The following is a 13674-nucleotide window of genomic DNA, read 5'->3' on the forward strand; positions in this document are numbered from 1 at the left end:
GTGACATCCTGCATTCCCCTGCTGCCTACAGAGAATTCTCATTACAGGCAAGCATCTCCTCTTCCCCTTCAATTCTACAGCAGCAGCATCACCTCTTCAGGTTGTTTCTCCCTCTGTACCTTTCAATCCCTCTAGCTCTGGTCACTGTCAAAAGGGATGCCAGGATATATAAAACCTGGAAGAATTGTGTGACACCAAAGGAAAAAATTATAATGGACTAGCAGAACTGGGAGTGAGCAGTTGTTGTCTTGTTTCATATGACAAAGGGACAGGAAGAAGGCAACTACTGCCCAGTTAGTCTTATCAATAGTGAGGGAAAGTATGGAAATGTTTTTAACAAAAAGGATGTTGCAGTACCTTGAGACAGGAGACATATAGAACACCAGACAATGTCAGTACCAAAAAAGGAAAACAGAGAATAAAGACTGGAACTCTAAATATTATTTTTTAAAATTTTTAATTGAGTAGGTGAAAAATCTTTCTGTCTTCTAATCAGGGTTTCAAAATTATTAAACAAACCTATCTTTTATTTGAGCAAAAGTCCACCAGCATCCATGTATGTGAGATCACACACATACAGCACATCAGCAAAATCAGAGACCTCAAATTAATGATAAATCATTTCTGTGTATAATTAGAAAAATAATAATCCGTAATATGATCACCATAGAACGGAAGTCAATATCCATTTGTCTTTCTGATAGATATACGTGCATGGATGATCAAATAGAAACGCAGAGGAATCATATCAGTGACACCTGTTTAGGCCGATGTGTTTTCTATGCTCTCCATTCACCATACACAGCATTTTAATATGTATCTAAAAACTTTCTGAGGGCAATTTTCAAACAGCCCACATAATTGTAAAAAAAAAGCAGGCAGTTTGATACACGTGGAGGGGCATTTTCAAAAGGGACATCCTTGTTTCAATTTGGACGTCCTCGCAAAACGTCCCGCTCCAGGGGCGGGGAAACCCGTATTTTTGAAACAAGATGGATGTCCATCTTTAGTTATGATAATACAGTCAGGGACGTCCAAATCCTGAAATTTGTCGTCCTTAGAGATGGTCGTCCCTAGACCATGTTTCTGATTTTCAGTGATTTTCGAAACAAAGGACGTCCATCTCGGAAACGACCAAATGCACTGGTCCCCCTGAAATGCCAGGACACCAACCGGGCACCCTAGGGGGCACTGCAGTGGACTTCATAAATTGCTCCCAGGTACATAGCTCCCTTACCTTGTGTGCTGACTCAGCACTGCTGAGCCCCCCAACCCCCCCCTAAAACCCACTACCCCCAACTGTACACCACTACCATAGCCCTTACAGGTGAAGGGGGCACCTAGATGTGGGTACAGTGGGTTTCTGGTGGGTTTTAGAGGGCTCGCTGTTTCCTCCACAAACGTAACAGGTAGGGGGGATGGGCCTGGGTCCACCTGCCTGAAGTGCACTGCACGCACTAAAACTGCTCCAGGGACCTGCATACTGCTGTGATGGACCTGAGTATGACATCTGAGGCTGGCATAGAGGCTGGCAGTCAATATTTTGAAAGATATTTTTTGAGGGTGGGAGGGGGTTAGTGACCACTGAGGGAGTAAGGGAAGGTCATCCCTGATTCTCTCCAGTGGTCATCTGGTCATTTCAGATACCTTTTTGTGCCTTGGTCGTAAGAAAAACACAACCAGGTAAAGTCATGCAAGTGCATCTTCTGGCCCTTAGACTGTTGCAACCTGCTTCTCGCTGGTCTCCCACTTTGCCATCTCTCTCCTCTTCAATCAGTCCTAAACTGTGCAGCTCGACTCATTTTCCGCCAAAGTTGCTATTCTCACATTAGCCCTCTCCTCAAATCACTTCATTGGCTCCCTATCCGTTTCCGCATTCAATTCAAACTTCTCTTACTGACCTATGTATTCACTCTGCTGCTCCCCAATACCTCTCCACTCATGTCTCAACCTACACCCTTTCTTGAGCACTCCGTTCTGTTGACAAATCGCTCTTATCTGCCCCCTTCTCCTCTACTGCTAATTCCAGACTCCGTTCCTTCTATCTCGCTGCACCACACGCCTGGAATAGACTTCCTGAGCATGTACGTCTAGCCCCGTCTTTGGCCGTTTTTAAGTCCAAGGTAAAAGCCCACTTCTTTGATGCTGCTTTTGAGTCCTAACCACTGCTCACTTGCCTGTACCTTTATCCCCTCCTCTTTAATTCCCCTTGCCTCTTACTTGTTCTGTCTGTTACCTGTCATATTTAGATTGTAAGCTCTTTGAGCAGGGACTGTCTTTGTGTGTATAGTGTACAGCGCTGCGTATGCCTTGTAGCGCTATAGAAGTGATAAGTAGTAGTAGTAGTAGTAGTTGCTCATCAGGGACGTCCTTGTTTCTTTTGATTATGGGTCGAGGACGTCCAAGTGTTAGGCACGCCCAAGTCCCACCTTCGCTACGCCTCTGATACACCCCCTTGAACTTTGGCCATCCCTGCGATGGAAAGCAGTTGGGGACGTCCAAAATCGGCTTTCAATTATACCGATTTGGACGACCCTGTGAGAAGAATGCCCATCTTCCGATTTATGTCGAAAGATGGACGTCCTTCTCTTTCGAAAATGAGCCTGATTGTTTAACTGAATTTTCGAGTATATCACAGCCATGAATTTGTAACTATTCTGGATGAAATTGTCAATAAACTGCCTAACTGAGAAAATCCATGTGCACTTTTCAGCCTACACAACGTGATCTTGAGAACATAAACTATCCACTTACTTTGTTTGAAGACTCTGTACTTGTGTAGATTAAAAAAAAATACATGCATACTTTAACCCATCTCCAATGGTAACATAAACTAACGCCCCAGTTTACTAAGCAGCACTAGGGTTGTCCATGTGCAAGTGTTGACATGGCCCATGGCCGTGTCGGCACTATTTCATGGACTGCCACTAGCATTGTTTACTAAAAGAGGTCTTTAGTTTTTGAAAGCTGAAAATCATTTTAAGAGGAATCGGACATTCTAGCCACACCTTATTTTATCTACATAGGTTCTGGGTAAACCTTTGAAAATTTACCTCCTTCCCATAAAAAGCAAATAAAGCATATGCAAGTGGACTGTTCCACTATTGCTTATTTAGCTGTATAAAAGAGCTTCTGGGCTACGAATTCCAATAATCATTAGCAGTTCATGTGCCCACTGGTGACAGGAACAAGCTTTGACTTTATTTCTCTGGAGATTGGAAGGAATAACACCATGGAAAGCAATTTCTTATACATCGATGATTTTATGTGATTTTTGGCTAAAAGTGAATATCATGATGCATGTGTCACATCATGCATATGGATGTTGGTGGACATTTTGCTTTAAGTGGTGGGTGCAATAACTTTTAATCCTTGTTAGTTTAATTAGAAAACATTTAGGGGCCCTTTTCCTAAATTGTGTTAAACAGCAAACATGGCTTTTACCATGAAGTACATACACAATGTAGACCTGTGTTAACATCTACCACTTTAATAACAGCAGCATACAGTAAAATACTATCTTAGCTACCTAACACAAAAGTGGACTGGAGTTGGGCTTGACATGGGCAGGCAGAAGACTGACCGACTATGATAACTAGCATGGAGGTCTGTACTGTGCATTAGTTGTCTCAACTGCGATATTCCAGCTGAACTTATGCCATCTCAAGAAGAGACTGTGCAGCTGTTACCAGCATGACTGCTAAAAGTAAAGTGGCTGTGCCTCCCAATTCCACCCCCCCCCCAGTCATACCCAGCTCCTGATCCCACACCCCACATATCCCCCAGACATAACACCCTGCCCCTGATCAAACCCTGCCCTCTGATACATAAACCCAGCTCTCCAGAGCCCTACTCTCCCCTCGGAGACCTACCCAGGTGTCAACATTGGTACTCCTGATAGTCTCTGCTGATGCCCAGGTTGGTACTGGGATCCAAAATGAAACCAAAGATGCCTTATATGAAAAGATGACCCCTAGTGGTAATACTGCAAGACTACTGCTAGAGATTTTGGATCCTGGCACTGACCTTGGCAGCAGCAGAGGGACATCACTGCCACCCAGGACCCACAGGATCACCAATGCTGATCTGCAGATAGGTCTCAGAAGGTGGTCAGGGGTGGGAGAAGGGAAGGGCTCTAGGGTTGTGATTTATATGTCATAGGGTGGGCTTTGAGTCAGGGAGTTATGGTTTTGTGTCAGGAGGCAGGGTGTTGGGTTGAGGGTGGGTTTATGTGGGGTGGAGTGGAAGACAGTAACAAGATAGTGGTGGGTTGGGAGGGGGATATAATCTGCGGAGGGAGTTGGATTGGGCAGTAAGATCAGAAGGGCGTGCCGATCAGGGGAGCTGATGGTGGGGGGGGGGGGGGGGAGGAGTGGGTGACACCACTGCTGGTAACTGTACTCAGCATAAACACATGCCCCACCATGTTGTGTGCCTGGGCTATTGGCTCAGGCATGTGACACGATGGCAGTGCATTAACCTTATAACCTGTGTGGCAAATGCTGGCAAGGCTCCTTTCATTTACTGCACAGGCTTAATTTTGCTTTAAATGTGTGGTAAGTGCAAAACTTACCACATTTTAGTAAGAGTCCCTTACTTTTTCACCTGCTAGATTAAAAATCGTGTTCAAAGACACATGCAGTGTCCAGCCTTTATTCTGTTTCAGATCATAGGGGGAATCTGGCTGTTGGCTGTGATTGGTTACACCAGTACTTTGACAAAAGTAATAAATCACCAATGCAATTTTGTATGTACCACAAATGGCTCATTGTTATTGCTAGAGTACAATGAAGCTGAAAATTAAATGTCTGTCTGCCCTACAGGAGAACAGATGTTGCTGTCTTGACACCGTGGTTTGCACCAATAATTTGGGATGGAACATTCAACATTGATATCCTGAACCATCAATTCAAGCAAAGGGATGTCAGAATCGGACTGGTAATATTTGCCATTAAAAAGTAAGTCCTCAAAAAAAACTTACTATCACTTAGTTTTCAGCCTAAGAGCAGATTCTGCAACCAGAGCCATAGACTTCTGTGGCATGTACCTGACAGCTCTGGCTTTATCTTATCATCTGAGGACTCAGAGTCCCTTTGTCATTCTCAATTATAAACAAAAAATATGTAGTTGTAGATGTCAAAATTAATTATAGAATAGAAACTAGATTGTGAATGTTTACTGTCAAAAATACTATTCTCTGGGGCAAGGTATCAGAGGAACCAGAGAAGTTATCCCTTCTAACCTACACTGCTTAAATAAATGAATTCAAAGTTTGTTCTGAATATATCTAAATATTTGCATATCCAATCTGTCCAGGGAAGCTAGAGTTCAAAAATCCAACTGATGCTCCCTGTGACCATGGCCAACTCACTTCACCTTCCATTGCTTCAGGTATAAACTTAGGAGCCAATGCAATCATAGGTGTCACTATGGGGTGGCAAATGTCACCCCCATAAATGACATGCCACCTCGTTACCATCCCAGGGAGAGGACATGCGAGTGTGTGTGTGGGAGGGGGGGGGGACGGGGACAGCAGAACAGGGTGTCTCACTCATGGTCTGGCATATCTTCCTCTTCTAAACTCCCATACAGTCCAATATCTTTCTCCCTTTCCTTCCTCCCTCCTGCCCCCTATAGTCCGGCATCTCTCTCTCCCTTTCCTCCTACCCCCCCACATAGTCTTCCAACTTTCCCATGGGTCAGCTGGCAGCAGCAGTGATAAAGGCATCTGGCCCCAAAAGCCTTCCCTCTGCTGCAACTTCCTGCTTACACAGGCAGGATGCAGCAGAAGAAAAGTTTCTGGGGCTGGTTGGAGGCAGGCTGCCTTGATCACTGATATTGCCGGCTGACTGCCAGGGAGGGTGAAGGAGGGAGGAGGGAAGGGACAGAGATACCAGACTGGGGGGGGGGGGGGGGTGAGGGAAGGGAGAGAAGTACCAGACCATGTATTGAGGGAGTGGAGAGCAAGAGATACTGAACCATGTAGGAAGGGATGAAGAGCAGAAGATGCCATACCTGCGAGTGGGAGAAGGAAGAGAGATATTTGCAGGAATGGCAGGGCGGAGGAGAGATGCTGAACAGAGATTAGATGAAGAGGTGGGGAAGGGGGGGGAGAGAGATGATAGGATAGGTGGGGGGAGCAGAAAGATGGAGAGACACAACCCACAGAGAGAGAAGGGAGGGGGAGACTGTGTATGTGAGAGAGATGCTGGACTGCAGGGAGGAGGCAGGGGAGAGAGAGAGAGAGAGAGATGCTGGCCCTGGGGTGGGTGGTGTAGGAGGAAGGGAAGAAGGGAGAGAAACTGGATATGGGAGAGAAAAGGACACAGACAGGTGATGGTGGACTGAACAGATAAGGATATAGAAGGAATGATGGTGGACAAGAGAGAGAAGAAATGTCAAATGGATAGGAGACTCTAGAAAGAGCAGAGTTCAAATGGGATTTAGGGAGGGAGAGCAGATCAGAAGATGTCTGGGACTTGTGATTGAGTGGGAGAGTGCTAGGGGGGCAGAGCAGGGAATTATAGATGGGAGAACTGGAGAGGGAATTTTGAGGGAATGGTGGGGACTTGGCACTTGGTAGGTATGAGTGGTGGTGTATTGATGGGTTGGTAAAATGAATAGAGGTGTGAAATGGGGGGGGGGGGGGTAATAGGGGATGAAATGTGGGGAAAGCCATAATGTGAATGAACTTGAAAGACTGCAGAGAGGATAAGAGGCAATTAAAAAGGACAGGAGTACTGGAGAGGGGTATGAGAGGAAGGGGATTGGTCTCTGAAGGACTGAGTGAGGGTGGAAATGGAGTTAAGAAGATGGTGAAAGCAGGGCCAGCTCAAGAGTTTGTGGCACCCCGGACCAACTTTTGTTTTTGCTTCCCCCATGTCCCACATCCCCCCTGCCCCATTCCCTGCTCTGTCATGTCCTCAATTATTTTATCCTTTATTTTTACCAGTTTTTCTCCTTCTGTCCCAATGCACTGGATGTCCTTTCTTTTCAACAACCCCCCAACCCAGCTCTCTCTAGAAACCTTCCCTCCCTCCGAACAGCAAGCAACTTCCACAGTACTGCCCTCCCCCCCCCCCCCCCCAACAGCTGCTATAGCATCCACCACTCTCTTTTTCTTTGGAGGAGTTTGGAGTTCGCCGCCTGACCACTTCTGCTCAGCTGCCTCTGCACTGACCCGTCACTTGCACCAACACCACGTGCTGCCTGCCCCCATTCTCTATCTCTGTGGATAACTCTCTCATCCTCCCTGTCTCATCAGCTCATAATCTTTGGATTATCTTCAACTCCTCAATAGACTTCTAAAACCTGTCATTTCTTTCTCTATAACCACCAAAATTCGTCCTTTCCTTTCTGAGCACAGTACCAGAACCCTCATCCACACTCTCATCACCTCTTGCTTAGACTATTGTAACTTGCTTCTCACAGGTCTCCCACTAAGCCACCTCTCTCCCCTTTAATCTGTTAAAATTCTGCTGCAAAATTTATATTCCGTCAGTGTTGCTATGCTCATATTAGCCCTCTCCTCAAATCACTTCATTGGCTCCCTATCCATTTCCGCATACAGTTCAAACTCCTCTTATTGACTTACAAGTGCATTCACTCTGTAGCTCCTCAGTACCTCTCCACTCTTATCTCTCCCTACACTCCTCCCCTGGAGCTCCGTTCAATGGGTAAATCTCTCTTATCTGCAACCTTCTCCTCCACTGCTAACTCCAGAATCCGTTCCTTTTATGCTGCTGCACCATATGCCTGGAATAGACTTCCTGAGCCGGTATGTGAAGCTCCATCTCTGACCACCTTCAAATCTAGGCTAAAAGCCCACCTTTTTGATGCTGCTTTTAACTCCTAACCCTCACTCACTTGTTCAGTACCCATGTTTTATCATTCCCGCCTTAATAATTTCTTTATCTCTTATTTGTCCTGTTTGTCCTAATTAGATTGTAAACTCTGTTGAGCAGGGACTGTCTCTTTATATCCAGTGTACAGTGCTGCGTACATCTAGTAGCGCTATAAAAATGATAAGTAGGAGGAGGAGGAGGAAGTCTTGCCTCACCAATCTACTACATTTCTTTGAAGGGGTGAATAAGCATGTGGATAAAGGCTAGATATTGTGTATCTGGATTTTCAAAGGCATTTGACAAAGTACCTCATGAAAGACTCCTGAGGAAATTAGAAAATCATGGGATAGGAGGCAATGTCCTATTGTGGATTAAAAACTGGTTAAAAAATAGAAAACAGAGAGTAGGTTTAAATGGTCAGTATTCCTTTTTTTTAAGTTCAAATGTATTTATTAAGTTTTCAAAAACAAATATACAAATAAACAAAAGAAACACAGTCCTAGCCAGGATGTCATAAAAAGTTCTATACAATGCAATATCCTTAAATATAGAATGCCATTACAGATGGTTAAAGAAGAGCAAAACAAACAGGTTTACTTATGAAGGAGTTAATTCACAGTTGAAATTTGAGAAAATTTGGCTACTTGTTCCCACTTTTTATGAAATACCGGTAAAGAATTGGTACACTCACCTAGTATTTTTCATATTTAAAAGCCATACATACAGTAGCCCACCAAAACCAAAAATAAACCAGTTTATGATTTTTCCAATTTTTTATAATAGTAGAGATTGCTACCGCTAATAGGCATCAAATAATTTATAGTTACACTTAACTCCTGCTTGTTTCAACCCTGCAGAACGAAGCTATAACATGGAATGAAAGAGGGACATTCAAATGAAAGATAGCACAAATTCTGTCCCAAACTGATAACCAGAAATCCTGAAGATCCGGGCAAGAAATACCACATATGCTCTAATGTACCTATATCTCCATTACAAGACCAGCACAAATCTGAAGATGTAGAATCCACCTTATGTTGTTTAACTGGGGTCCATAATGCTTTATGTGAGAACAAGAAAAGAGATTGCAATATAGGGGCAGAAGCAATAGGTTCCATAGATTTAATCCAAAACCATTTCCATAACTTATCAGACGACATGATTAGTGTCCCTTGTCCATATATCTTGAAGAGCCACAATTTTCGAGTGACTAGATGGTAAGAGTACAGAATAAAATTGTGAGGCTATTCCCTTAGTTTTAGTTATAGAGTCAAATATATGAAAATGCCAGGGTTTAATTGTGCATTATAATACTTCCTCAGCCATTTAGCAAGTGCAGACTTCAATTGTAAATACCTAAAATATTGAGTATTAGGCAGGTGACATTTTTGAATTAGCTCTTTGAAAGAGATAATATTAGTGCCAGAACACAGATCAATTATACAATATATTCCACAGGAAATCCACTCCTTCCAAATCAAAGAAGAAGAACCAATTTTTATGTGAGCATGGCTCCAAAGTGATGCCATCTGAGAAGAGGACAAGGATATTTCACAAGTAGTATCTAAAATAATAAGAGCCTTAAGAGCAGTGCTTTTTTTGTAGAAAAAAAGGTGCCGGTACTCATTGTGGGCAGGGTCACCACATATGGCCCCACCCCTATTATAACCACACCCACATTAGCCACACCCCTTATACCAGTCATGGCGCATATAAACAGACAAACCCGTATAAACTTTACAAAATATCCTTACACTATTGTGATGTAACTTAGATAGTTATTTAAAGGAGAAAAAAAGCCTCATATTATAAGAAAACACTCCGTCATTGGTTAAACCAATATTAGGGAGGTCTCCTAAATCATCATGGGCAAAAACCTCCTTATAATTTAATGTTGTGTGTAAAAATATGGCTACTGCTCAAAATATTTCTGCACATAAAGCCGTCTCAATCTTTAATCGACGGGTCAAGCATTTATCTGTTTTAATTCAACAGTCTATTGGACACCCTCCACGGCCCGACTTCGGCCCAAGTTTCGAATCCTTCATCAGGGTCCGTGGTGTCAGACTTTCAAATTCTGTTGAAAAACAAGAGACATCAACTAGTTTTCGGAATATAACTTCAAAAATTACATACTTCTTCATCTAGAGGGATCTTACAGAGTGCTCCGCAAACCTCTTTGCTCCTCATAGTATTATTTCAAACATGGCCGCGCTTTATCTAAGTTGACGTCAGACACCATCAATTCGGCTCCTCCCTCAGGGATGTCAATCACCTAATGGTTGTAATCTGATTTGCCTAATATATTCAGAAAAACTGGTTCCATTCAATTCTGGTATTAATACCAAAAGGTTGTAGGGTGTTTAATCTAAAGATCCAGCGCTGTTCTTGTCTTAGTAATAAAAGTTTCCTATCACCTCCTCCTATATGCTACATATTTATTTATTGCGCCTTCAGCTTTAAGACAAGTTTTTAGTACACAACAACAAAGCGAGAAGGGACACAGAAGATGTGGCCAGTGTGGGATGTGTAACATCATGTTAGATATACAAGTTTTTATTGATCCCCAATCTAAAAAGAGATATTTTCTACATCAAAACACGTCATGTTTTTCAGATTGGGTTGTTTATTGTATAACTAGTAAAAAGGCCCGTTTCTGACACAAATGAAACGGGCGCTAGCAAGGTTTTCCTTGGAGTGTGTATGTTTGGGAGAGTGTATGTGAGAGTGACTGTTTGAGAGTCAGAGTGAAAGTGTGAGTGTGTGAGAGAGAGAGTGAGTCTGGGTGTGAGTGTGTTTGTGAGAGAGTGTGTGTGTGAGAATGAGAGTGTGTGCAAGTGTGTATGTGAGACACAGTGTGAGAGAGAGTGTGTGTATGAGACCAAGCGAGTGTGTGAGTGACTGTGTGGCACATAGAGAGTGAATGTGATACAGTGTGAGACAGAGTGTGTGAGAGTGAGAGTCAGAAAGACATTGTATATGAGAGAGAGAGTGTGAGCCGTGCCCTCCCAATCCATGGCCATCTGTCCCCTGCCCCCTCCATTCATCCTTTTCCAGCAATTCCCCTCTCTCCCTGAGCTCTGCCCTCCCAATCCATGGCCATCCATGTTTCTCTGTCACCTGCCCCCTCCATTCATTCCTATCCAGCATTTCCCCTCTCTGCCTGAGGCCTGCCCTGCAATCCATATCCATCCATGCCCATCTGTCCCCTCCATTCATCCCTATTCAGCAATTCCCCTCTCCCTGAGTCCTGCTCTTCCAATCCATGCCCATCCATGCTCCTCTGTCACCTGGCCCCTCCATTTTTCCCTATCCAGCATTTCCCCTCTCTGCCTGAGGCCTGCCCTGCAATCCATATCCATCCATGCCCATCTGTCCCCTCCATTCATCCCTATCCAGCAATTTCCCTCTCCCTGAGTCCTGCCCTTCCAATCCATGCTTATCTGTCACCTGGCCCCTCCATTTTTCCCTATCCAGCAATTGCCCTCTCTACCTGAGGCCTGCCCTGCAATCCATATCCATCCATGCCCATCTGTCCCCTCTATTCATCCCTATCCAGCAAATTCCCTCTCTCCCTTAGTCCTGCCCTCCCAATCCATGCCCATCCATGCTCCTCTGTCCCCTGCCCCCTCCATTCATCCATTTCCAGTAATTCCCCTCTCTCCCTGAGCCCTGCCCTCCCAATCCATGCCCATCCATGCTCCTCTGTCCCCTGCCGCCTCCATTCATCCTTTTCCAGCAAGTCCCCTCTCTCCCTTCCATGCTCCCCCCCCCTCGCATCCATGCTCCTCTCTCTCCCATGTCCCAGCCTGGCCCGCCCTCTTCTCCCCCCCCCTTCGCATCCATGCCCCCCCCTTCGCATCCATGCATCCCCCCCCTTCGCATCCATGCCCCCCTCCTTCGCATCCATGCCCCCCCCCCCGTTCGCATCCATGCTTCCCTTTTTTTTTTTTCTTCTTCGTTTTAACTTTACCTCCGTGGCGGTTCGTGCAGCGAAGCGTCAGGGAAGGAGGCGGCGCTCCCGACGTCTAGCTTTCCCTTCGCTGTGCGGAACACAGCGAAGGGAAGGCTAGACGTCGGGAGCGCCGCCTCCTTCCCTGACGCTTCGCTTCCGGATTTGTTTGGTTTGAGGCGAGGGCGGGGCAGAGACGGCTGGCTGGCTTGAAGGCTTCACACCACGAATCCACGAACCTTTCAGCCTGGGAGTGACGTCAGATGGCTTCAAGGCTTCAAGGCTTCAGGGCTTCAGGGCTTCAGGCTTCAGGGCTTCACAGAACGTTGTCCTCAGAACGTTGAGGGTGCGTTTTATTATATTAGATATGTAGCTGCAATAAATTATATATAGGTCAGACATCCCGTAAACTCTCTACTAGATTAATAGAACATAAGATTGATATTAATATTCATAAAACCACTGCACCTTTGGCAGCCCATTGTAATAAGGAAGGACATGCGTTTGAAAGCTTAAAATGCTTCGTGCTTCAGCGTCCTACATGGCTTATAGGAGGAGGTGATAGGAAACTTTTATTACTAAGACAAGAACAGCGCTGGATCTTTAGATTAAACACGCTACAACCTTTTGGCATTAATATCAGAATTGAATGGAACCAGTTTTTCTGAATATATTAGGCAAATCAGATTACAACCATTAGGTGATTGACATCCCTGAGGGAGGAGCCGAATTGATGGTGTCTGACGTCAACTTAGATAAAGCGCGGCCATGTTTGAAATAATACTATGAGGAGCAAAGAGGTTTGCGGAGCACTCTGTAAGATCCCTCTAGATGAAGAAGTATGTAATTTTTGAAGTTATATTCCGAAAACTAGTTGATGTCTCTTGTTTTTCAACAGAATTTGAAAGTCTGACACCACGGACCCTGATGAAGGATTCGAAACTTGGGCCGAAGTCGGGCCGTGGAGGGTGTCCAATAGACTGTTGAATTAAAACAGATAAGTGCTTGACCCGTCGATTAAAGATTGAGACGGCTTTATGTGCAGAAATATTTTGAGCAGTAGCCATATTTTTACACACAACATTAAATTATAAGGAGGTTTTTGCCCATGATGATTTAGGAGACCTCCCTAATATGGTTTAACCAATGACGGAGTGTTTTCTTATAATATGAGGCTTTTTTCCTCCTTTAAATAACTATCTAAGTTACATCACAATAGTGTAAGGATATTTTGTAAAGTTTATACGGGTTTATCAGTGTATAAATATCCTTTTAAGCTTTTTTTGAGATTTAGATTGGCATATAAACAGACATCATTGAAAATATTGTACTAGTATAGGAGAAAAAAAATAATGTGATTTTTATTCATTATAAATTTCTGTAAGCTGTTACAGGTCCAGTATCCCCAGTGCAAAATAAGACAGCAGATGTAAAGTCTCAAATTGGACATATTTCAGACACTAAAATGAAAATAAAATGATTTTTTCTACCTTTGTTGTCTGGTGACTGTTTTTCTGATCATGCGGGCTCAGTATCCGATTCTGCTGCTATCTGTCCTCTTAACTCCGTTTCCAGGGCTTCCTTTCCATTTATTTCTTTACTTTCCGCCTTTCTTCTTCATTTCTTGCCCTACATCCGTAAGTAAAAGCTGGGTCCTCCACAGACTTGACTGTCCAGTGGATCCAGCTTCTGCCTATTTCCTTCATCTCATCTCCTTCCTCACTATTCCCTCCCCTCCCCTCCATCCATGTCCAGTATTTCTTCTCTCTTCCTGCCCTCTCCTCCATCCACCCATGTCCAGCAACCCTCCTCTCCCCCTGCCCTCACCTCCAGCCACCCATGCCCAGTGATTCTCCTCGCTCCCCTGCCCCCCTCCAG

At 44.4% G+C, this 13674-nt stretch overlaps 1 protein-coding gene across 1 annotated transcript in view; it reads left to right on the forward strand.

Annotated features, from left to right (window-relative positions):
• The window catches only part of LOC115473094 (histo-blood group ABO system transferase 2-like), a 98434-nt gene that overhangs the window by 69453 nt on the left and 15307 nt on the right, over nt 1-13674 (forward strand). The window contains exon 6 of the mRNA XM_030207746.1: nt 4824-4958. Coding sequence (XP_030063606.1) covers nt 4824-4958 — 135 coding nt within the window. The remainder of the gene's footprint in view (nt 1-4823; nt 4959-13674) is intronic.

The sequence above is a fragment of the Microcaecilia unicolor genome, chromosome 6, assembly GCF_901765095.1.
Source record: "Microcaecilia unicolor chromosome 6, aMicUni1.1, whole genome shotgun sequence".
Taxonomy (NCBI): domain Eukaryota; kingdom Metazoa; phylum Chordata; class Amphibia; order Gymnophiona; family Siphonopidae; genus Microcaecilia; species Microcaecilia unicolor.